This window comes from Ovis canadensis, chromosome 8 (genome assembly GCF_042477335.2).
Source record: "Ovis canadensis isolate MfBH-ARS-UI-01 breed Bighorn chromosome 8, ARS-UI_OviCan_v2, whole genome shotgun sequence".
Classification (NCBI taxonomy): Eukaryota; Metazoa; Chordata; class Mammalia; order Artiodactyla; family Bovidae; genus Ovis; species Ovis canadensis.
In genome coordinates this window covers 16,789,237-16,813,195 of record NC_091252.1, presented here as the reverse complement: position 1 = coordinate 16,813,195, position 23,959 = coordinate 16,789,237, and the positions used below count along the sequence as shown (strand labels likewise).

Genomic DNA, 23,959 nt, shown 5'->3' with positions numbered 1-23,959 from the left:
AAAAATACAGAGGCTTTTGCCTTTTTATCTGTCCTTATTTAGAAGTTGATGGAAACTTGTCTCCATTTGGAAAAAGAAATATTATAATTAAAAGTTTTTTAAAAAGAGTTTATTGTGCACATACTATATGCCTCATACTGTGGGCGGAGTTTGATTTAACGTCGCATTTAAACCTCAGAACCCCTTGAGAGATGGTGGTATTGCGATTGAACTGGGGCTATAAGACAGGAATTACCTAAGAATCTCAGATACCAATAACTAGTACCAAAGGTTTAATTAGATGCTGTAGGTAAAGGCTTTCTTTCAGACATTGTTTACTCGTTCTCTTTATTTACTCATTCATGGGTAGTGAAGAGGAATTTGAAATGCAAAGAAACGCCCAGCCTGAGAAGATGAATGGCATATTAAGAGTACTAATATTTCAGATTTATTAGTTAAACGTAATTATTATGAAAGTACGGTTTTTCCAGTACTACAATGAGGATGTTAGAATGATGCCACCATTTTCGGCATTTTAACTTTGGTTTAATGATGAGGTTGGGAATTCTAGTAGAGTCACCAAGAACTGGGTTCCAGAGTGAGTTGATATCATCTCCATTCTGGGAATTATTAACAAATGTAGACAAATAGTTAGATGGTACAAAGTCTTTATTATAAGAGATCCTGATGTGCTGGAATCCTGTTGTCCAGGAGTCAGAGTTGGTGAAACCATTACTCTTACTTTTTCTCACTACCCTCCTCTCTCAAGGGAACAGAAGGGAAGAACAGAAGAGCAGTAGAGAAACTGGCCTTTGATTATTGTTTTATTTCCCTAGAAAGCAGAGAAGAAGCTAGCCAGGCATCCTGGGACTAAGGGCGGACCTGTGGGCAGGCACCGGTGTGTCCGTCTTCTTCAGAGATAGGAAACCTCTCCTTGATTAATAGAAATTCTTTTCATTTATACATACAGCTCAAAGACCTGGGTTGTTACTTGGATAGGAGCAGCCACAAATTAAACATGGCTCCATGGCCATCCTGTTCACCAGGCAAACCTTGATGCTGCCCCATAGAACCCTGGAACTGCCTCATGGAACCCTGGGGGGGGGGTCCCTGAAACTTATATAGGAAACTATAGTCATTAGATAAAGCCTGCCTAGGTGCAAAGAAGAGAACTGGAGACAATCTGTGCTTTGCTCTTTGAGATCTGTAAAGCTGGGGTATCTGCCAAAGCATTTACATACTACTCCGTGGTATTTTTCTTAGCTAAAGCACTGCCTGTTTTACATTGTAAGTTTTCAGAGTGCCCTCACAATACTTTTTTTTTTTTTTTACCTTCTTGGCCCCTTTTTTTCAGCTTTTTCCAGAAATCAAGAAATGTTATTTAATGAGCACTGTTGAGGCTGCAGAGGAAGAAATGGCACTAACAAAGTCAGTAGAAGCATCTGGAATCCTAGCACTGCTTGAATGCCATAGGAATACAAATTTTGCCCTCATGGAGCTTATGTTTAATTTGATGAGTAGTGGGCACAAAACAATTAAATAATATTAAACCTGTATATAGGTCCCAGAATATATAGTATAGATTCCAAAAACTATAGGATAGATAAGGAAAGAGGTTGAATTGGGGCCAGTCTTGAAAATGTATGTGTGTGGGGGAGACTCATATATACAAAGAAAAAAAATCAGTCATTTTCTATTTTCAGGCATTTGAATGCCTCTTCTGATTGTATCTAACATGACTGGGCTTCAGGTATATGCCTTAAAGTCCATAGTGTCCACATTAATATAAAATGTTTTTATGGCATTTATGGCAAATACTGTATTATTTAAAAAAAAAATTTTATCCAGTTATAAAGGTTATGTTCCATTTACAGTTAATGCAAAATATTATCTGTAGCCCCTGTGTTGTACAATACATCCTTGGGCCTCTCTTACCTTTATGAGTTTTCTCTGCATCTTTGTGTGGTAGTCATAGGTACACGAAAGCAAGTGGCTTTTGGAGCTGCAGTAGTATTTTTCGATGAGTATATCACTCAGTAGTGACGAGTTCTTCAGTTAGTGTTACGTCTCTTCCTGAGTCGGCGAGATTTAAATAAAGTTGTGTTTCCTGTATGCATTGCCTAATGGATAGTGAGTGACCACCCACTAATAGTGAATGGAGCAGCAGGAAAAATGATAATATTCCTGGACCCAGGTGGTGGTGGGACAGTGAGTGACTGAGTTCTAGACTGTTCCGGTCAGACATCCACAAATGCCTGATCACATTGAATGCAGTGATCACGTTGTTATGGAATGACCTGATGGTCTACAAAGAGGCCTCAGCCAGTGAGCCCTCTAGCCATGGTCCTGGCATGACTAGCAGCAGCGGGCACATTTTCACATCCTTCTTTTTATTTTTCCAATTCCTCATCACCAGAACTATTGGAAATGTGAAGTGTATCACATCAGAAGTTTTCTCTAATGAGACAGTTTTCCAGGAATTTGTGATGTCAACACTAGTCCCTCTTTACCCGTAAAGGTTAAAGGCAGAAAAGTCCGTCTGCCTCCAGCTTTGAGATTTGAAATTCTGTTTTATCTCTTTTCATAAAATGGAAAGGCCTAGTAACGCTGGGCTTGGGACAGGGGATGCTTACCTAATAATACTCAAGGTTTCTGATTAATCTTTCAAAAGGAGATTGCATATTATAACACCAATATGACAACAGACAGACTCTGTAAATGAAAATACAGATAAATTTGACTACATGAAAATGAATATGTCAGTATGGCAAAGAAAAAGAAAACCATGTTAACAAAATTTTAAAACTCATGTAAAACTGGGAAAAAAGATTTCTACCACATACCACTGAAAAAAGCGTGCTACTTTAAAAAAGATGTCCTTATGAAATAGATGTATATCTTTATAAGACAATAACAGACCCAATAGATGAAAATGTTTAACTAGAAGTCAAATAAATGTATATTATTAAGAATAATGAGATGTGAGTTTTTTAAAAGTCTTGTTTTTTAAAAAAAAGATTGTGTCACTGTGCAGTGTTGAGTGGCACTGACATTTCAGCAACTCCCAAGCAATATGGATGGGGCTATAATTTCCTTAAAGAAAAGCTTTATTGAGGTATGATGTACTTACCATAGAGTCCATTTATCTATACAAAGTATACAAATCAGTGACTTTTAATACATTTATAGAGTTGTGTAACATTTCTATAGTCCAGTTTTAAACCACTTCCATCACTCCAGAAAGGTCTTCTCCATTGTTTGCAGACAGTCCCTACTCCCCCCGCCCCAGTCCTAGGCAACCACTGATTACTATCTGTATATATTTGCTTTTTCTGGAAGTTTTATATAAAAGGAATCAAACAATATGTAGTCTAATAGTGTCTGGTTTCTCTCACTCAGCTCAATGATTTTGAGGTCCATCCACAGAGTAGCTTGTATCCGTACTCCATTCTTTTTTACTGCGGAGTAGTAGTCCGTTGTATGAATTTTTGACTTTTTGTTTACCCTTTCGCAGGTCAATAGACATCTGAATTGTTTTCATTTTGAATTATTATAAATAATGCTGTCATGAGTATTTATATGTAAGTCTTTGCATGGACATGTTTTCATTTTCTCTTGGGAAGTTTCCTAAGGGTGGAACTGACAGGTGGTATGAAAGTCTATCTTTAATGTTTTAGTAAACTTCCAAACTGATTTTGATGGTAATTGTATCATCAGTGCATGAGGGTTCCAGTTTTCTCTGCATCTGTACTCATAGCTAATATTGTTGGGGTTTTTTGCGTATAGCTTTTTAATTAGCCTAATTTATATTTCCATAATAAGTAATGATGATGAGCATCTTTTCATGTGTTTACTAGCATAATAGATACCTTAGGTGAAATGTCTGTTCAAATGTTTTGCCCATTTTTAAATTGGATTTTCGTCTTATTATTGATTTGTAAGAGTTCTTTACCTATTCTGGATACAAGTCCTTTATCATAAATGATTTATAGATCTTTCCTTCCAACCTGTGGCTTTTTTAAAAGTATTGTCTTGATGTCTTTAGAAGAACAAAAGTTTTTTTAATTTTGATGAAATCTGTTTAATGTCCTATCTAATATATCTTTGCCTAATCTAAGGTCACAGATATTTACTTCTAGAAGTTTTATAATTTTAGCTCTGATGTTTAGATCTATGATCCATTTTCAGTTAAATTTGTAAATAGTGTGAGATAAGGGTTTCAGTTTTATATTATTTTTGTTTTGGTATATGTGGATATCTACTTGTCACAGCCCCAATTGTTAAAAAGACCATCCTTTTTCACTGAATTGCGTAGGCACCTTTGTTGAAAATCAGTTCATCATAAATGTAAAGGTTTGATGTCTGTTCACAATCTATATATTTATTCATATATTAATACCACATTATCTTGATTACTATGGTATCGTAAGATTTGATACTGGTAATATCAGTTTCTCACTATGTACTTTTTCAAAATTGTTTTGTCTTTCATACAAATTTTTGAATCAGCTTGTCAGTTCCTACAGCATGCCTGCCATGATTTTGGTAGGGCTTGAATTGAATCTATAAATTGGTTTGGGCTTCCCCGGTGGCTCAGCGGTAAAGAATCTGCCTGCAAAGCAGGCGGTGCAGGAGACATGGGTTCTATCCCTGGGTTGGGAAGACATCCTGGAGGAGGAAATGGCAACCCACTCCAGTGTTTTTTGCCTGGAATATCCCATGGACAGAGGAACCTGGCAGGTTACAGTCCATGTGGTCACCCAGAGTCAGGCACGATGGAAGCAACTGAGCATGCACGCAAGCCATTCTGAGCTACCCAGTCTGAATGAGAAAGGGCCTGGCATGTAGTATGCCATCCATAAATACCTGCTGAGTTTAATTGAGTTGATACTTATATGAAACCTATATTTGAGTAAAGGCTCCAAAATGTCAGGGTTATACATTTTGTTCAGCCCTTCACTCACTTCATGTGACATAAACATTTATTAAGCATCACCTTAATGCAGAGTACCATTACCTTGGGAAAGTAAGTGAATTATTGACATTACAAACTCTTTCTGAAATGAATGAGTAAAGGCCCTTGTTTTTAAGGATCTTTCAGTCTGAGAGGGTAAGTAATATAAATATGACAGTATTTATAATTCATGGCAAGAAATGATAATGAGCCACAAGAAAAGCCATGAGCTCTAAACATTCAAAAGTTTGGCCAGACTGCATGTCCAAAGGAAAAACACTGACAAAAAGTTGTTTGGTTAAAAGGGTTGGGGGTTACTTTTTTTTTTTTTCTTAATCTCAAGGGGATCTTTCTAGTTTGTTAATAGAGGTGGTCTGTGAAGTCTTGGCTTTCTTTGAAGTAGAAGAAAGTTAAATTCAAGGCCTGTCATATTATTAGCAGTTAAGGTTAGATTGTGCACAGTAGGTACCCTCATTAGTGAAGATTCTGTGACTTCCTGGCCCCATGCTTTTCTTGTAACCACCCTCTGATGTTTAAAAGGTGAGGACCATGTTTCTAAATTGACATATATTATTTGATTGATTACCTAATTTTGAATTAATTCTGTAGTCCTTCTAATTTCACTTGACCATGGAGTGTTTGAGGGCTCTGGTCTTTTTTTCAATCCCTGCCACAGCACCTAACACAGGTACTATAACTGTTCAACAAGTTCATGAATGAATCGTTTCCAAAAAAAGAAAGCAGTAACTTGACTTACTTCATGTCTTTGTTGGGGAGATCGTCCAGTTTGACCTGGCTTTACTGTTTACTAGCTGTATGTTTTAGGGTAGGTTGCTTAACTCTGTAAGCCTCTCAGGTCTCTGAGACTCAGATTCCTCATCTGCAAAACTGGCCTAAAAATATATGCTACCTTGTTGGGTCATTGGAGACATTAAATGAGATAGTGTATGAAAAGTTCTCAGCACAGGGCCTAGCATGTGTGAAACCGTCAGTAGATGCTCCATATTGTGAGACAGGTTTTTTTTTTTAAAGATGTATAGTTGATTTACAGTGTTGTGTTAATTTCTGCTATATAGCAAAGTGATTCAGTTTTATGTATATATATCTATCTTTACACATAGAAATATATATATTTTTTCCATTATAGTTTATCATGGGATACTGAATGATAATTTTTAATTGTTAAGAGAATTGCAGTGAAATAACAGCCTTGTAGTAATCCAAGCTTTCATTTTACAGGACCAGTGGCACATAGATCTCACCTGTGTGTCCAATTAACTGCAATTATAGGAGTCAGTGTTCAACAACCAGATAACAAATGTAGTGTTTTTAAGAGAACACAAGCTTTCATCTGGTGCATTTTTACATGGTTGATTTTTCTCACAGAAAAAATTATGCTTAAAAATATTGCCATATAACATTAAAATTCCCTTGGCAAATCAGTTATCAAGTGATCCACTTCTTCTATATTTTTTCCCCCTAAACCACTGCCTTTGTTTACACCAAATTTAAGTATATTCCACTTTTCTGCAGGTTACAGTTTGGAAATGGCGACTGACATAAACACCATTTAAGCTGTCTGCTTTCAGAGTACCTAGTGTGTTGAAATACGATGTTAGTCTCCTGAGTAATTTAAAAATCAGTGTTGAAGATAACAAACCAAATCAAAATGTTGAATTTTCCCCCCACTGGCTGCTCATTTATTGTGCATTTCGCTGCCTTCTTAGAAGAGTTCAATCGAATCATGTATTGGTTGCTGGTCAAGGTGTTTATTGAGTCCAGTATTTTTATGTCTTGTGGGCATATCCAGAAAACAGGGCCATTTAGATCTGTCCAAAGCGAATGCTTGTTCAGTCACAAAAGGGAATGATATGCATAATCAGAAGTAGGGAAGTAGAGTAAAAATGTTTTAAATCTCAAAATTGGTTCCAAAATTTAATATTTTAAGAGTAACTTACCAGTAACAACATATATGTATATTTATTACCATTAAAAGTTAAATAGCTACCACTTATTGAATGCCTGGCTGAGCTTTGTGCTTTATAGTCATTAGACACCTTCTTTTAAATAAAAATATGTGAAGTTGTTAGAAATAAACCTGGGTGGGAAGCATTATGGAGTAATTTCATATTATTTCATTTTATTCTCCCTGCACTTCTGAAAGGCTGGTCTCGTCTCACAGAGTATGATATTGACAGCCATAATAAATAACATTTAGGTAGCTTTCTATGACTCAGGCACTGTTCCCAGCACTTTGCATTAATAACCTGAATCATCTAAGCACCTGGTCAGGTGTGTTCTCCACAATGACATCTTCTGAGGTAGGGGGTGGCCGAGACGGGTCTGCTTCCAGAACCATGGAGCCTGCAGCTGGTCTCAGCCCCAGACACAGTGGGAAAACTGGGACTTAGTCAGATGAAGGCATTTCCCCTGGGTCACACGGCTGGGAAGTGACAGAACTAGGAATTCCACCCCAGCCCTCAGGCATTTTACTCCTAACTGTGACAGCACGGTACTTCCCATACATGTTCATTCCTGATAATCTCAGTGGTGGTCCTTGCTCAGTTTCTAAGTCGTGTCCGACTCTCTGCGACTCCATGGACTGCAGCAAGACAGGTTTCCCTGCCCCTTCACTAGCTCCCTAGAGCTAGTGAATTTTTATTTAAATTCCTGTCCATTGAGTCAGTGATAGGTATTTAAAGAAAGGCGCCCAATGAATGAAACAAGAAGGACTCAAGCTATGTAAATATGTGTGTCCTCTGTTTAAAATGTTCTCTTTATTAAGATATAGGCTGATGCCATTGCTTCTAGGCACCAGTCAGAGGAAGTTACCCCACAAGTCATTATTATTTGTGATCACACCCTAAGGCTGCCCTCAGGGTCCAGACCTCTGGCTTCTGAAAGATGCCCATTATCATGAAGCCTTCTGGGTATTTCAGGAACTCATGGACTGCAGGCTCCTATGCAAGGTATTTATGTGAAGTTTCCATCCCTAAGCATTGGTATCTTCGAGTGTTGAAAGTCTAAAGCTTCATATTTTCTCGAATTCCACCATGAAGTGGTGGATTTACTATTTCCAAGATATATTGTCTGTTATATTTCAGTTAACGGGGATATTTGCCTGTCGCCAGAAATATGTAAATACATTTGCATCAGTTTCAGTTCAGTCCCTCAGTGGTGTCCGACTCTTTGTGACCCCACGGACTGCAGCACGCCAGGCTTCATTGTCCATCACCAACTCCTAGAGCTTGCTCAAACCCATGTCCATCGAGTGGGTGATCCCATCCAACCATCTCATCCTCTGTCGTCCCCTTCTCCTCCCGCCTTCAGTCTTTCCCGGCATCAGGGTCTTTTCCAAAGTATAGTTTACAACTATACTGCAATTAAAAAAAAAAATACTGGCCTCACAATATGACGCATCCATTGACTGTTCAAGAACTTTGCATTCACCTGCTCGTTTAATGTCTCCAGTAACCCAACAAGGTAGAATATATTTTTAGCCCAGTTTTGCAAATGAGGAATCTGAGTCTCAGAGAGCTGAGAACCCCATGAACACTTGCATATTATACAGTAATAGTGACAGGTTGTAATACATGTATGAAGCCCCCATTGCTTAGGCATTGGATTTAAAAACAAGCAGGTGCTTTTGTGTTTGGAACTCATCAAATAAAGAATAAAAGCCTCATAGCTTGGAAACGCTGTCGGACCTAGAACTGAACGGATTTTTATTTCAGAGTTCTGGATTACCAGCTGATTAATGTTTAATTACAAAAGTTATTTTTAAAAGGTATGAAGTGACATTATTTTAAAATTATATCTTTATTATTTTGATCCCATCCAAAGATAAATACAAAGATTACCCCAAAAGATAGGTGTTTTTTTTTTTCTTTTCTCTCTTTCTCTTTTTGGGTATAAACTGTGACTTTTTACAATACTGGACACAATTAGCTAAATTCTACTTTGTGGGAAGTTGCTGTGAGTCCTAGACCTGGTGTATGTGGGAGGTAAACACACCAAAGACTTAAGTGTGAAGCTTGAAAGGCTTCTGACGTTCGATATATATGCCATAGAATACATTTTTGAACTCTATCTTTTATGTCTCCTCTCCATTGCTTTCCTTTATCTCTTATTTACTGTTTCTACTTTTACTGTTCCCCCTTTTAAGGGTCACACGTCCATCACATCAGAGCCAGCTTGATTCATTTTGCAAAAATATAAGGAGCATCATAACTTGTTTACCATTTAGTAGAAGTAAATTCGTATCTGAGCAAATAGGAAAATTAAGGGATTTGGTAACATCCCTCTAAAATCCCTGGTGTAAAAGTTGAAAGACTGGGGTCTAGGGTGGTCTCCCCCACTCTTTAATGGGGGAAAGTCGCTTGATCTCTTTGAGCCTCTATTCTTCATCTGTAAAATGGGAGTATTGAGACAGTCCTGTGTATCTCAGTGCTGTTGAGATGATCAAATACAGCAACAAGTTGAATGTACATAGAGAAACATAAAGTGCTACGAAAATGATAGAAATGATTTGTTTTGTCTTTACTTTTAATAGTAAGATGAAAGTACTTATAGCATGTGTATGGACATTTAAAAACCTAGAATAGTAAATTTATGTGCATCTCAACATGTAATATTTTTATTTTTTCAGAATTATCTTAAGTTTTATTTTATGATAGGTTTAGTCTTTTTAAAATTTTTATGTTTTTATTTGCTGTATAAGTTATATTTCAGTATAGTTGATTTACAATATTATGTTAGTTTCAGGTATCCAGCAAGGTGATTCAGTTATACATGTACATATATCTATTCTTTTTCAGATTGTTTTCCTATATAGCTTATTACAAAATATTGAATTAAGTTCCCTGTGCTGTATAGTAGGTCCTTGTTGATTATCTGTCCTATTAATGTATATAATAGTGTGTATATGTTAATCCGAAACTCCTAATTCATCCCACCCTCACCTTTCCCCTTTGTTTACTGTAAATTTGTTTTTGAGTCTGTTTCTGCTTTGTAAATAAGTTCATTTGTCTCATTTTTACAGAGCCCACATATAAATGATGTCGTATGGTATTTTTCTCTGCCTGACATTTCACTTAGTGTAATAATCTCTGAGTCTATCGATGTTTCTGCCGGGGTCATTGTTTCATTCTTTTTATGGTTGAGAAATATTCCATCGTATATATATGTACCACATCTTCTCCTTTTTGAGTCTTTATTTATTTGGCTCTGCGGGTCTTAGTTGGGACATGCAGGATTTCTAATTAGGGCCTGCGAACTCTTAGTTGCAGCATGTGGGATCTTGTTCCCAGACCAGGAATCAAATCAGGGCCCCCTGCACTGGGAAAGAGGAATCTTAGCCACTGGGTCACTAGGGAAGTCCCCACATGTTTATCCATTCATATGGACATTTAGTTCCTTAAAAAACTAAAAGCAGAGCTACCGTATGATCCGGCAGTCCCGCTCTTGGTCATATATCCAGAGAAAACCGTAATTTGGGAAAATACATGCACCCCATTGTTCACTGCAGATAGCCAGAACTTGGAAGCAGTTAACATGTCATGTTTCTAATGGGAAATTGTTCCTTGTTATTCTGAAAGTTAAGTCGCTCAGTCATGTCTGACTCTTTGCGACCCCATGGACTGTCGCCTACCAGGCTCCTCCGTCCATGGGAATTTCCAGGCAAGGGTACTGGAGTGGGTTGTGTACCCCCCACTCAAAGTAATACATTCCCCCAGAAGTGATTTTGTTTATTTGCAGTGTTATATCTGCTCCCAACTTTCCTGCATCAGCATAGATAATCCAGGAGTTGAGTCTGGATTTGTTCTATGGCAGCTGGCTAATGGGTTACTTGAATTGTGTACACACGCTAAGATTTCAGTGAATTCACTTAAGTTAGAAAACAATAACCCTTGTCACTTAACGTCTTGGAAGGAAAACTCCGAGAGCCTGCGCTTCACCGGTAAAGACTATTTGGAACTTTAACACAGGGTCCAGCACTCGTTGCTAAGAATCCCGAGCTCTTGTCTTTCTTCTGCATCTGAAAAAGATGGCACCAGGAGGTACTATTCTTCCCAGCTTCCTGCCACACCCTCAGTATTTTTCTCGAAGTGACAAATTTGGAGGCTAGGACCATCCAGCGCTGTTTCCAAGCAACTGTTGAGGGCCGTAATAATTCTCTCATCTCTGCAGATACCTTCCTGAGTTTGGAGAGAGAAAGCTGGGCCGATGGTCCCCATAAGAACCCCTAAGTAAAGTGGTAACTGCTGTTTATTCAATGAGAATCTCAATAAATGGGCATTTGTTCTGTTGATTCCTGTGGATGGTCTACAGAATGAAAATTCCAAATTTCATTTCCTTCGTTTCCCAAGGACTCCTCGTCCTGTTGCAGTCTTAAGGAAGTACGATTTTGTCCCCGTCAGTGCATTTTCGTGTCCTCAGATGCAGGACTCCGGCATCTTTGTAAGATGGGAGAGTGGAGAAAGTGAAGTTGGTCAGCTGCTGAAGGAACCCTGGCTTCCTTCACCAGCTCTCCTCCCACGCCCGCTCAAGAGGACAGCTCTGAATCCGGGTTTCTGATGATCTTGGCTTCCTGTCTTGCCTGACTCCAGATTCCTTCATATCAGCACAAATGAAATGACTGTGAATTATATGTTTTGGCCAGAAGAGGAAGAGGTGGTGTCTGCCCAGACTTGTAAGAAACACAAGAAACACTAATAGTTGTGGAATTTGTGTTGGCAGGAGGTGTGGCACTGCCATTGGGCTTTACTTTCACCCCTCTTCCCCCTGAATATTGGTAATACTTTGGGAGTTTTAAATACAGAAAAATTCAGAAAATAATATGACATGCCTATTTACCCATCGTTCAGAATTCACACATTTGACCGTTTTTTATCCTCTTTGCTTCAGATCTTTCTAAGAATAAAATGTTATGAAGTTTAAGTTCAAAACACCTCCTTGATTCCCTTCCCTTGTGAACCTTCCTGAAGATAACCTTGATCATGAATTGATTGTGTATCTTTGCAGGTCATGATTTTAGATGTTCATGATGTGTATGTTATATGTAAATCCATGATAATTGATTTGTGCATGTTTTGAAATTTATAAGTAATCATGTATTGCATTCTATTTCTTTTGTTATTTGACATAATGAATGAGTGTAGCTTGTTTAGGTATATTGTGATAACTAATATATGTGGACTGTTTCTAATGACTTGTTTTGTGGTTTATGTTTATCATGTGTTTTCCTCTTTTCTTCCCTGCCTTTGATTTGTAAAATTTGCTTTATTTCACTCCTCCTGATTTGTTAAGTGTATAGATTCTTTTTATTTTCTTAAAAAACATAATGCCTGTCTTAAAATTTTTATTTTAGTGTGATCTAAAATGATTCTGTGTCTGTATAATCCTCCAGAACAAAACCAGGACCCTCCCATGCTGGAGGTGGAGATGCTGTCTCCCCCCTCTTCTCATGTTTTATGGCTGTTACTGTCTAGACCTGTGCCACCCAGGATGGCAGCCACTAACTACACGAGGCTGTTAGCCACTGAGAAAGAATGAGCCAAGTTTAAAAAATTTTAATTTCATCAATTTAAATTTAAAAGCTGATATTCGATTCAGATACTGGGAGGTTTTAAACATGTTTGCAACAACCTGGATATGTGAAAATACAATATAGTTTATGACCGCTAAATGTGGGTCAGATGTTCCTAGTGAAAACTTGGCATTTGAGTGGAAGTGTGCTGTAGACGTGAAAGACATGCCGAGTTTTGAGGATTTAGTGTGAGGAACGTTTGTCACGTATCTGATTAATAATTTGAATCTTGATAGCATGTTGAAATGATAAAGTTTTAGTTATCTTCAGCTAAATATATTATCAAAATTAGTTTCACCTTTGTCTTTTTACTTTCTTCATGTGGCTATTAGAAAATCTGAAATTACATTTTATAATTTCATAGGGCAACACTAGTCTGTGATTTCTATTGAAATATTTTAAATACACAAAAAATAGATATTAGATTTGCCAATATATTTTATACTTTTTTCTTATACATTTTTCTTTCGTGTCAATTCTCTTTTCTTCTTGCTGAATTTGATCCTTTAGGTTTAGATCCTTGTTGAAAGAGAGACTCTGTTGGCAGTAAACTCTTCTTAGTATTTATATTATGACATACCTTCATTTATCTTTACTCTTGAATGATAGCTGGGTGTAAAATTTTAGGCTGACAGTTTTCCTCAACTCCTTGAACATTTCTCTGGAGTTTCCTGTTTACAGATTCTGGTGAGAAGGTAGTTCTTTGAAAATAATCCATCTCTTAATTCTGGAAACTTCTAACGGCTTTCTTCATTTTCTTCGACCTTCTGTGGTTTCATTATGTCTCGTTGTATATGTTTGCTTTGCTTTGTTTCCAGTTTGCTCCTTGGTGTGAGTTTTTCTTCTGGAGACTCATGACTTCAGTTTGGGAAACTTCTCACCCGTTACGCCTTTGCCTTCCTCCCAGTGTCTCTGTTCTCTGCTTCTGAAAGTCTGTTAAACATGTGTGGGCCCTTGCAGTTAACCACCATGTCTCCTAACCGCTCTTTCATACTGTTTATCTGCTTATTGCTGTTTGGTACATTCTGGGCTAGTTCCTCAGCACTCCATGACAATTCGTTATTTCTCCTGCTGTACCTGGCCTAGACTTTACCTTTTGAGTTCTTCTTAATTTCAAGGAGCCTGCTTTCATTTTCAGAACTTGCAGTTTTAAAAAGTTCAACTACCTGTTGATTTTTGCCATGCACAGTTTGTGCTCTCGACTGATTCTCCTTTTTCGTTGGGTTACCAGGTGATCCAGCTGCCTGCTGACTTGCGCCACCCGCCACCCAGTGACTCCCCCAGAATCCCCGCTGTGCCTTCCATCAGGCCACCACATGTGTCCCCTACCCCTGGCTGGTTCTTAGTTCAGCCCCCATCCAGTTGGATGCTGAAGGAGCCTCAGATGTGTGAATAAGATCTTTTTTGTTAAACCATGGTTCTCTGCCTTCTTGGCCATTCTGCATTCACATTAGATTAGCGTGAGGCTGCCCTGTCTAGGGGAGTAGGCAAGAACCCGTCTGCCTTGGATCCCCCTGCAGCCTGTCTCACTCACTTCATCCTTCCCTTCTGCTCACAGGGTGGTTGAAGTATATCTGAGATCATCTGTGTACACCCCCAAGCCTTATTTCTCACTTTTCTTCATTTTTATTCCTCAAAATCTTGGACGAAAGCTTTGCGCTTCTCTTTTGATTCCTTTATACCATGACCTCCTGCTCTCTCCAGCCTCATGGCTAAGTGTTAGCAGTGTGATAAGACAGCCTGAAAGGTGGTAGGTCCTTCTGAAATTGTATGCCTGTTACTCTGTGTAACAGAAGCAGATGACAAGGTTGCAGGGAATCTGGATGTAAGGAATTGCATTCAACCTCAAGGCTCCATTGAATTTAATATATCATATATGATAATTTACAGACTCATTAATAATGACAAATATGGCTTAGTAGATATTAGTCACAAATATGGAAGTCTAGAATTTCAGGATTAAAAGGTGGTTATTTTACCTCTATATTCAAATAAAAATTGTTGCTATAAAAAAAGACTCATTAAGGCCTAATTTTTTTTTATTTTTTTAAAATATAAACGTATTTATTTTAATTGGAGGTTAACTACTTTACAGTATTGTATTGGTTTTGCCATACATCAACATGAATCCACCACAGGTATACACGTGTTCCCCATCCTGAACACCCACCCTCCTCCCTCCCCATACCATCCCTCTGGGTTGGCCCAGTGCACCAGCCCCAAGCAGCCAGTCTCCTGCTATGTGTTTTGTTGTATAACATTTGTATAGCCATTCGGTCTATGAAATGCTCTCCCCAGTATCTCGCTTGATCGTAAAGGTGACCCTTTGAGTTAGGTGTCACTATCATCGATCAGAGAAAGTCACATGATCAGGTCACTGTCCCAGACCACCCGGCTCTGAGCTAGGGAGCCGAGAGTGAAGTGGTGTCTGGACCTGCATGTGTGCCGCAGAACCCCACGGACGCCAGGGTGAAGATCATTTGGGTTGTTCCTGCCTACCAGTTTGCTGTGTGCCTGTGTATAGAGTGATCTCGGGGAGTAGTTGCCAGAGAAACCAGCTGCGCTACAGTTGTCTCTCTTCCGTCTCCAGGCTTAGGCTCATTCATTCATCTGCAAGTATTAACATAGTCAGTTATACCTGCCATTTTTTGGGGGGAGGGGTGGTTTCCAGGTTTCTCTTTTTCAATAATTGGCATCCAATACAAACAATATTAGGTCAGTTTAGAGAGTGATCAGTCATATTGCTGTCACAAATCCACTGCCTGGAAGCATATTGAACATAATGTCATTAATATCAGTTTAAGGGGAAAAAAAATTGTGGATAATATCAGTTTCAGGAAAAAAATTTTTACTGTCATTTAATGTCAGTAGAAGCTATGTGGAGACTTCCCTGGAAGTCCAGTGGTTAGGACTCTGTGCTTACAATGCAGGGAGGGTGGATTCAATCCCTGGTCAAGAAACTTAACATCCCACATGGCCAAGAAACTTAACATCCCACGTGGCCAAAAAACAAATAAGTAGTAGCTGTGTGCTGCTGCTTTAGAAGCCTGTCAGTTACAGGTAGAGGGTAGCCCAGATCAGATCTACTGAGTGGCCTGATAAGTAAGGATGAGAGCCCAGCACTTCAGACAACACAGCATCTGGTTGTGGCCAGACAGGTCACATTGGTACCTGGGGAAATGGGCAAAGCCAAATGGCTCGCTTGTTAGACTTTCTCAAGATTTCCCTGTCTCTAACTCAGCCGGCTGATGCAGCACAAGACCTGCGAGCCGGACATCCTGCGCCAGAGAGTGGGGAGAGGAAAGAGAAGCTCTGTTTTCCTTGATGATAGAGAGGATTGCACGGATGAGGGGGAAAACGGTTGGTGTGGAAACAGGAGAGAACTCCAGGGATGTGGGAGGTTCTGAAGAGAGAGAAATCCGTAAACTGGCCAACAGGCAGCCCCAGGGAAGAAGAGGCTTACTGTGTTGTTTGCATTGAAGAAAAGGTTTTGTCTTTCTCAAAGACTTTATCTACTTCTGACCTGACTTTTACATATTACTTTATAATCCAAGCGTTTATTTATTAATAGTTTTTTGGCCACACTGTGCAGCTCACGTGATCTTCGTTCCTCTACCTGAGATTGAACGCAGCCCCTCCGCAGTGAAAGTGTGCAGTCCTAACCACTGGTCTGCCAGGGATTTTCCTGTAACCTAAGTGTTTAAATTTAATCTTACTTTATGTGGACTTTCCATATGTTCACATAGCTTAACTATTTTTAATCCCATAACATTAATAATTACGTTGTTTATCTAAACATTTGCCTGTTATTTACCGATCCTGTGAGTTGTTTCCAATTATTTCATATTAGAGTACAAATAAAACGGTATTTTTACAAAGCTTCTTGTTTCTTTCTCTGACTCTTGGTTCCGAAATCAGAATTACTCCATCATTACATGATTAGTCCTCTGTGTCTTTTTTATATTGCCAGATTGTTCTTTGAAAATATATTGATTTACAGTGTCACCAACCCCAGCGAACAGTGGGTTTGAGGAGCTTTTAAATGTTTTTCTCATTTTATCAGACTAGGCCTTACCACACAGCTGTTTTCTTTTGCTAAGCCGTGCATTGCGTCAAATGTCAGTTTGCTCTTGTATGTTTTTTGTCCTGGGAACTCTTCCTGTGTGTGTGTTAGTCTCTCAGTTGTGTCCGACTCCTTGTGACCTTTTGGAGTGTAGCCCCACCAGGCTTCTCTGTCCTTGGAATTCTCCAGACAAGAGTACTGAAGTGGGTAGCCCTTCCATTCTCCAGGAGATCCTCCCGACTCAGGGATCAAACCTGGTTCTCCTGCATCACAAACAGATTCTTTAGCGTCTGAGACACTCCTCTGTTCCTGCATGCTTTTCTGCTAAGTCACTTCACTTGTGTCCAACCCTTTGCAGCCCTGTGGACCGTAGCCCACTAGGCTCCTCTGTCCATGGGATTCTCCAGGCAAGAGTACTGGAGTGGGTAGCCGTTCCCTTCTTCAGGGGATCTTCCCCACCCAGGGACTGAACCCTCGTCCCTTAGGTCTCCAGCACTGGGAGGCAGGTTCTTTACCACTAGCACCATTTGGGAAGCCCACTCTATTCCTGTGTTGTGTCAAATAGTTTTAATTTTCTGATTATTTGAAGTGTTTTCATCTTATTTATTGTCTAGCCAATAAAAACATATTGACATAATTGATTTGTCTTATAAATCTAAGTGTATTTATGGAGTCTGGAAAGGAGCTGTCACAAGAGTGGGCAGATGCTTCCCCGGGGGCATGGATCAAACTCTGGAAAGAAATCAGCTAGCGTGGCTGGGTGCTGGGCCGTTCCGCTGGGGCTGGGAGTGTGGGAGAGACCCTGGAGTTACTGATGGAAAAATGGGAATTCAGGATAAATGTGTCAAGTCTTATCAGGAAATGGGCTAGAAATCAAAGCTAGCTGAGTATGGGGTGAAAATAACAATTTTGCGCTTGGCCTGGGCTTTTCCTGCTCTCATCTTAGGGAACAAAGTGACTATTGGCTCTCTGTTCTTTCCCCCAGTGGCAAGAGAAATCAATGAAAATTGCTTCAAGTGAATGTACATTGAGAACAGGGGCTCAGATCAGTTCTTGCAACAATTCTGGTGAAATATTAGAGCAGTTATGCAGATAAATGCTGTGTGTGTGTGTGTGTGTGTGTGTGTGTGTGTGTGTGTGTGTGTAAGACGTATCCTTTTACAAATTTACTTTTCCCTGGAAATTATCATTGGCTTATGTAGTCTTTTAATATGCATTTTCCAACTTAAATACAATTCACCCAAATATTTTCTTTTTAGTCTCCAGAGAATACAGAGGGCAAGGATGGATCCAAAGTAACTAAGCAGGAGGTAAGTGTGTCTTTGACATCCTGTATTCAGTTATTAACTGGAATTTCTAGTATTGTTATGACTGTCTGCATCTGAATGACTGCTCTTCTAAACTGGATTGTTGAGACTACGCAAACCAGAGATAGAAGTGTGGCTGTGTTTCCGCCCTTGGCCTGGGCAGATTTCAGTTAGGGGCACTCAGGAGGTGTTTCCCACTTAGCATGTTTATGTTTCTGCTTGTCCGTACTGCTGTCTGTTAAAGCAGATGCTGAGAATTCCTTCTGGGCAAAGAGTGAGATAATAGGTAAATTCATCAAGGAGAACAATGTCCGCCTTTCACAGTAAGGAAATGAAAGACTGTTGATTTAATAAATTCTCCACTCCAGTGAGTGAACTATAAATTACCGTTTGGGCTCTGAATATTTGCCTAAAAGCAGTCGTCTTTTAAAGTCAAAAACTACAAAAGATATGTAAAATGCCAGAATTTTGAAGTTTTTTACTTCTAACTAGGAAAATTCTTAGGTTTTGGGATAATTAGATAATAAGTCAAAGAAGCTCTGTGTGAAAATACAGAAAACTCCAAAAGGCTAGGAGCTTGGAAGAGATGCTTGCCTTTGACCTTCCATGGCAATATCATGAGCTTCTAAAAGGAGACGAGCTAGAATGAGATGGTAACTGTGATGATAGCCATTCCCTTTCGCACAGAGCCTTACAGTGTGTAGAAACACTGCAGCTCTTAACCCTTGAACTTACAAACTCAAAGGGGTCAGGAGAGAGACGAAAACACTATCTAGTTACAGAGTCTTTGATTGGGTGACTCATATTGTGTTAGTAATTCAGAGGTTGTCATGAGAGCAAAACCCCTACACATGATTTGTAAAAGGAAGTTCGTTCTGCCGAGTGGAAAATCTTCAACAGAATCTGTAAAGAAATACTTCAAAAGCAGAACAAACAGAACTGCGTATAGCCAAGTCCCCGCCATGCATTTACCCAGTTTTCAGTGTCTAGCGGAGCTTGGGAGGTAAAACTGGCAATCCAAGGTCAAGTCACTAAGCAGATGGTGAAAGTGAAAGTGAAGGCGTGTCCGCCGCTTTGCGGCCCCATGAACTGTAGCCTGTCAGGCTCCTCCGTCCATGGGATTTTCCAGGCAAGAGTGCTGGAGTGGACTGCCATATGCAAGTCACTCAGTAGTATTCAACTCTTTGCAACCCCATGGACTGTACAGTCCATGGAATTCTCTAGGCCAGAATACTGGAGTGGGTAGCCTTTCCCTTCTTCAGGGGATCTTCCCAACCCAGGGATCAAACCCAGGTCTCCCACATTGCAGGCAGATTCTTTACCAGCTGAGTCACAAGGGAAGCCCAGACAGATGGTAGAACCAAACAAAAAAATGTTATACCAAAGTTCCAGTGCTTGAATTTTCTGGAAAATGGTGAAATATAATCTGTAGGACAATTGACTAAGTGTAATACGCCTTAATGTTTTTAGGTTTTGGCACAAATGCAGTTGGGTTTCTCCTTGGGGACTGCTATTTAAATTGATCTGTCAGAAAACCTAGAAACCATTATGTACAACAGATCGTGGACAGTGAGAACTTTTCCCTCCTTTCAACACTAAAAGCAAGCTGGTTAGAATATATGAACGAGATTCTTGCTCATACAGTTGTCTTATGCATATTCTTTTAGCCTCAGAATTTTTACTACTTATATTTTTACATTATTATTTTTAATGTTTTATCTGATTGCATATATTATCTTGCTGCTATCAGAAATCTTTCCTAGAAAAGACTCTTCCTATCATTTAAATCAGGATCAGATTAAAACTTATGATTTGTCTTCAGGACACCAACACAATTGTTTAAAAAGTGAAAAGGTTGGTTAATTAGAAGTGCTTTGGGATAAGAACTGTTTAATCATATATTGGTTGATTTTCCCTGCTAAATTGATGGGGCTTTCTAGTTATGTCACTGAGTGTGCCCAACCCAGTCTACAGTCAATAAATATCAGTTACAAAGGAGGATCCCCTTTTGAAAATCTTCTCAGTGGTATTTGAAGGGCATAGTGCAGAGTATAGTATCTGGACAATAAATGACCAAAGTGATGGGCTACAGTCATTACACTGGGCAGATTCCTAAGCCCTTTCACCTCCATTGTTTGAGCTGACCCTTAATTTAACCCTGGAACAAGGGGAGAGAGCACTTCGGGATTTCCATAGAGCTAGTTGGCCACGCACAGAGCCGACTCATTGGAAAAGATCCTGATGCTGGGGGAGATTGAGGGCAGGCGGGGAAGGGGGCGACAGAGGATGAGGTGGCTGAATGGCATCACTGACTCAGTGGACATGAGTTTGAGCAGACTCTGGGAGATGGTGAAGAATAGGGAAGCCTGATGTGCTGGAGTCCAGGGGGTTGCGGAGTCAGACACGACTGACTTAACGACCGAACAACAGCAAGAGCATTCCTACCAAAGCAACCGAAAGATGTATGGAGACTTGATGCACCAGGCTGTGCAGATTGCGTAGTGACAAAGGAGCAAAAGTCTCTGCCTTCATGGAGCTTCCACTTAGAAGGGAGAAAGAGAGAGCAAATAAAATGATCAGAAATCTGCTATGAAGAAAAAGAAAGCAATCAGAGGGAGCAGTTTATGTCAGAGAAGCACTGTTTTGGTCAACAGAAGCACGAGTTATTATCCCCATTTAACAAGAGTGAAAAAGGTTCTCAGAGAAATAACATACTTTTCCCTCACTTCGTCAGTTGCAGCACCAGGAAAGCCGTCTGAGTCTTCTGACTCAGAATCCCCTGTCCTCATGCCCCTTTTGGGGTCATCGTGAATCTGGTCATGGGACTTCGTGGTGGTCCAGTGCAGGGGACCCGGGTTCAGTCCTGGTCAGGAAGCTATAAGATCCCGCATGCCACACGTCATGGCCCCAAAAAATCGAATCTGGTCACCCAGTGCCTTTTCTCTGTCTTCTCCGTCCTCCAGGCAAGACCCTGATACGCATCCTGCTCCACTTCTCAATTCTGCAAAGAAGGGGAATTCGACCTAGCTCTTCATTTGTTTCTGAAAGTTAAAAGCAACTTGACTTGTGGGCTTTACTTGGAAGTGCATGGTGAAGCACAGAGGCATTAGGAAGTCTCATAAAAGTAAATGTACTTCTGAATTCCACTGGAATGGCCCATATGTTTTGAGCAGTGTTCAGCTAAGTCCAGTGATTCTACTTGTTCCTAGCTCTCCCAGGGAGTTCTGTCATATTGAGATCAGACTTCTGTGTTGCCTTTGCAGGACATTAAAGACTCTGTATCTTTCATAGTAGCCCTCACTATAATTTTGTCCAGCCTAGGGAGTTTGTCAGGTAAGCAGTCAATGCCTACTGAATAATTCCATTTTGTCCAGCACCTGTGTACCACAGTAACAAACCTTCACGTGGTTTCTATAACTCTCAACGACCCATCATTCTAAAAGCCTGCCTTTTTTCCCCTGAGAACTGCTCTTTCGGCCACTTTTCCTGCGGATTCACAATCAACAAATGGAGAGACATTTTTTTTTAAAATTGACGTATAGTTGATTCACCATATTGTGTTTCAGGCACATAACAAGATGCTTTGGTGATACACATACATGTATACGTCTATATTCTTTTTTAAAATTCTTTCCACTATATTACAAGATATTGAATATAGTTCCTTGTGCTATACAGTAAACCCTTGTTTATTGAAAGAAATTCCTAAATCTTTTTTTAAAATAGTAGTTCTGCCCCACAGTGTGAGTCTCAAATGAATACTTTGAATTCTAGTGTTTGAAAGAAGGGAGAAGAGCAGCCTGGTCTAGCATATATCCAGTAAATACAGTCCAGTCATTTATAGGAAGATTTGTGAAATGTGATGAAACTTTGCAGGAAGGTGTACGTACCTGCTGCAAAGTCAGTACTACTGACTGTGAGCGCAAGTTTGTTTGAGCCTCCCCTCTCTGCAGTGAGAAAGAGCATCTCTTAGGATGGTTTAAGAGAAGAATATTTAAGAGAAGTTTGGGGTTTTTTTTCACCCCCCCCCTCCCTGACATAGAAAGAAGAGCTGGTGAATTTTAGGCAGGAAGTCATAAAACCATTTTACTGTAGAATATATGCTTTTTAGATGTGGCTCCATTCAGACAGCCTAGAAAGGCAGACTTTGTTTTGCATGCGTTTTCTAGACTTTTCATTTTGAAACTCTTGTGCTGGACCTGAATTATGAAAAGGTAGTGAGTCATTTGGATGGGAACAGCTGGCAGGCCAGTGCTCTGTTGGAACGCCTCTGGAAATCCCGGGGTGAGGGTGGGGTGTGACATCACTCTGCCTCTTCATGTGTTCCCTCTTGCTTGGAGAGGGAGGGGGCAGAGAACCGTCTAGTTGGGGAGTTTTTCACAAGATCTGGCTTCCCTTCAATGAGCTCTTACTCAGGACAGCTCGTTGGTTGATAGGGAGGCAGTTGTAAATAATGGTTAACCTGTTGGCCCCTTTTCAGGCTCCAGACTGGATCCTAAGTAGCCAGTGGCCTTGGCACCGCTCCCTGCAAGTTCACTCTTGCTGTGCGTGTCTGGTGCTCACCCAGTCCAATCACTTCCATGTTTGCTGAGGGCCCCCGCGAGGCATCAGAGCTTCAGAAGTGCTAGAGAAGATGGTTCCGTGCAGAAGGGGCACAGACAAGGCGCAGGAGGGAAAGCCCACGTTGTGTGTTGCGCTGTGCACCCCCTGACCCTGTGCAGTGATGTGTCTGCACAGTCTTCTGTCTCGACACTTCTGCCCGCCCACCTGAAGTCCAGCTCTGAGCTGTGCACACGAAACCAAGGTTAAAGTTATTCCTGGAGGCTCTGGCCTTTCATTTCCTTCTGTAGTTTAAAGAAAGACAGCTTTAGCTTCTTCTGGCTATATTCAGCAAGAAAATTCTTCCATGTCGAGATGGCAAGAAACACTCCAAGGCTCTTTGGTCTTGACCAGCTCACCCAGACTGACTTGAGAATTCCGTGATTCCTTGGAATTGTGACCCAGGTTCCTGCTGACGATTTGCGCTGACCATCAGAAAGATTATTTGAGACCTTTAAGCTATTGTCATGAGGCAGAGTCCGCATAAGGCAGCAAATTAGGGAAAAGCTTGCGTTCCTTTTTTTTTTTTAATGAGTATTCTTGCATATCTACTGTATGTTAGGTGGTACACGGTTCTAGTAGAAATAGAGCTACGAACCGAAGAGAACGGGAGGAGTATTTGCTCCTGGAACACTTATAAAGAAAGGAAGTTGTAGAAAGTGAAATCCCTTGAGGCTCTGTCTTTGGCTGGTGAGGAGCAGATTATCAGTTGTATGTGCGTTTTTCTGAAATATGTAGAGCATTTCTGCTCTTAGTAATTTTCTTTGCCATTTCCTTTGCTGTGAAGTTGCACCATCCTTAGGGAAGATTTCCTTGAAAAATTCTGGTCTCAAGAGATTCTCTAAATTTGTAAACTTCCAAATGAAAAGAGCTTTATACTCTATTTAAATCTTTCAGCGATGTGCATTTCATAGATCAGTCATTGTGTTTATTTTGTTACAGGTAAAAGGAAGCTGTGGTTGTTAACTGCCTAAGATTTGTAGTCATTCTCTTTTCTAACATAGTAACCAGGGAGGGGACTCCTGCTATTTCGGTTTCTGCACAATTATATAAGTCTCTTTTTGTATAAATGTATAAGCTTCGGTTCCGCTTGTAAGGAATGCGCGTCAGACTGGACTGGTTCTGAAATAGCGCCTCAGTGCTGTTGCTGCCCATTTTATCACACAGTAGATGATGGTTTGGGTGGCAGCCTAAACACGTCTTCCCTGCCTTGCCCATGGCGCCCTCCCCTGCGAGAGGCCATTTCTTTGAACAGTGCACCTGTACCTCTTTACAGACACTTCTTCTGGAATGTTCCAGTGCGCAGGGCACTTGGGGTATGTTTAACTGCTCATGGGGGGTTGAGGTGGGGGATTAATGGGACTCATGCGTACTATTCTTTCAACAAAGTAAGACAGTAAGAATGAATTTTTTTAAAAAATCAGCTTGATTGTGCAAAATCACGAAGAATTATGTTTTGTGTTTCTTTT

General features: G+C 40.1%; 1 protein-coding gene across 13 annotated transcripts in view; it reads left to right on the top strand.

Annotated features, from left to right (window-relative positions):
* HMGN3 (high mobility group nucleosomal binding domain 3) overlaps positions 1-23,959 on the top strand; it is a 54,597-nt gene that overhangs the window by 1,519 nt on the left and 29,119 nt on the right. For 9 of the 13 annotated variants that reach the window (XM_069598059.1, XM_069598060.1, XM_069598053.1 and 6 more), the window contains exon 2: positions 17,844-17,894. The exons of the other annotated variants lie outside the window; for them this stretch is intronic. In XM_069598059.1, coding sequence (XP_069454160.1) covers positions 17,844-17,894 — 51 coding nt within the window. The remainder of the gene's footprint in view (positions 1-17,843; positions 17,895-23,959) is intronic. 13 annotated transcript variants of the gene reach the window in all.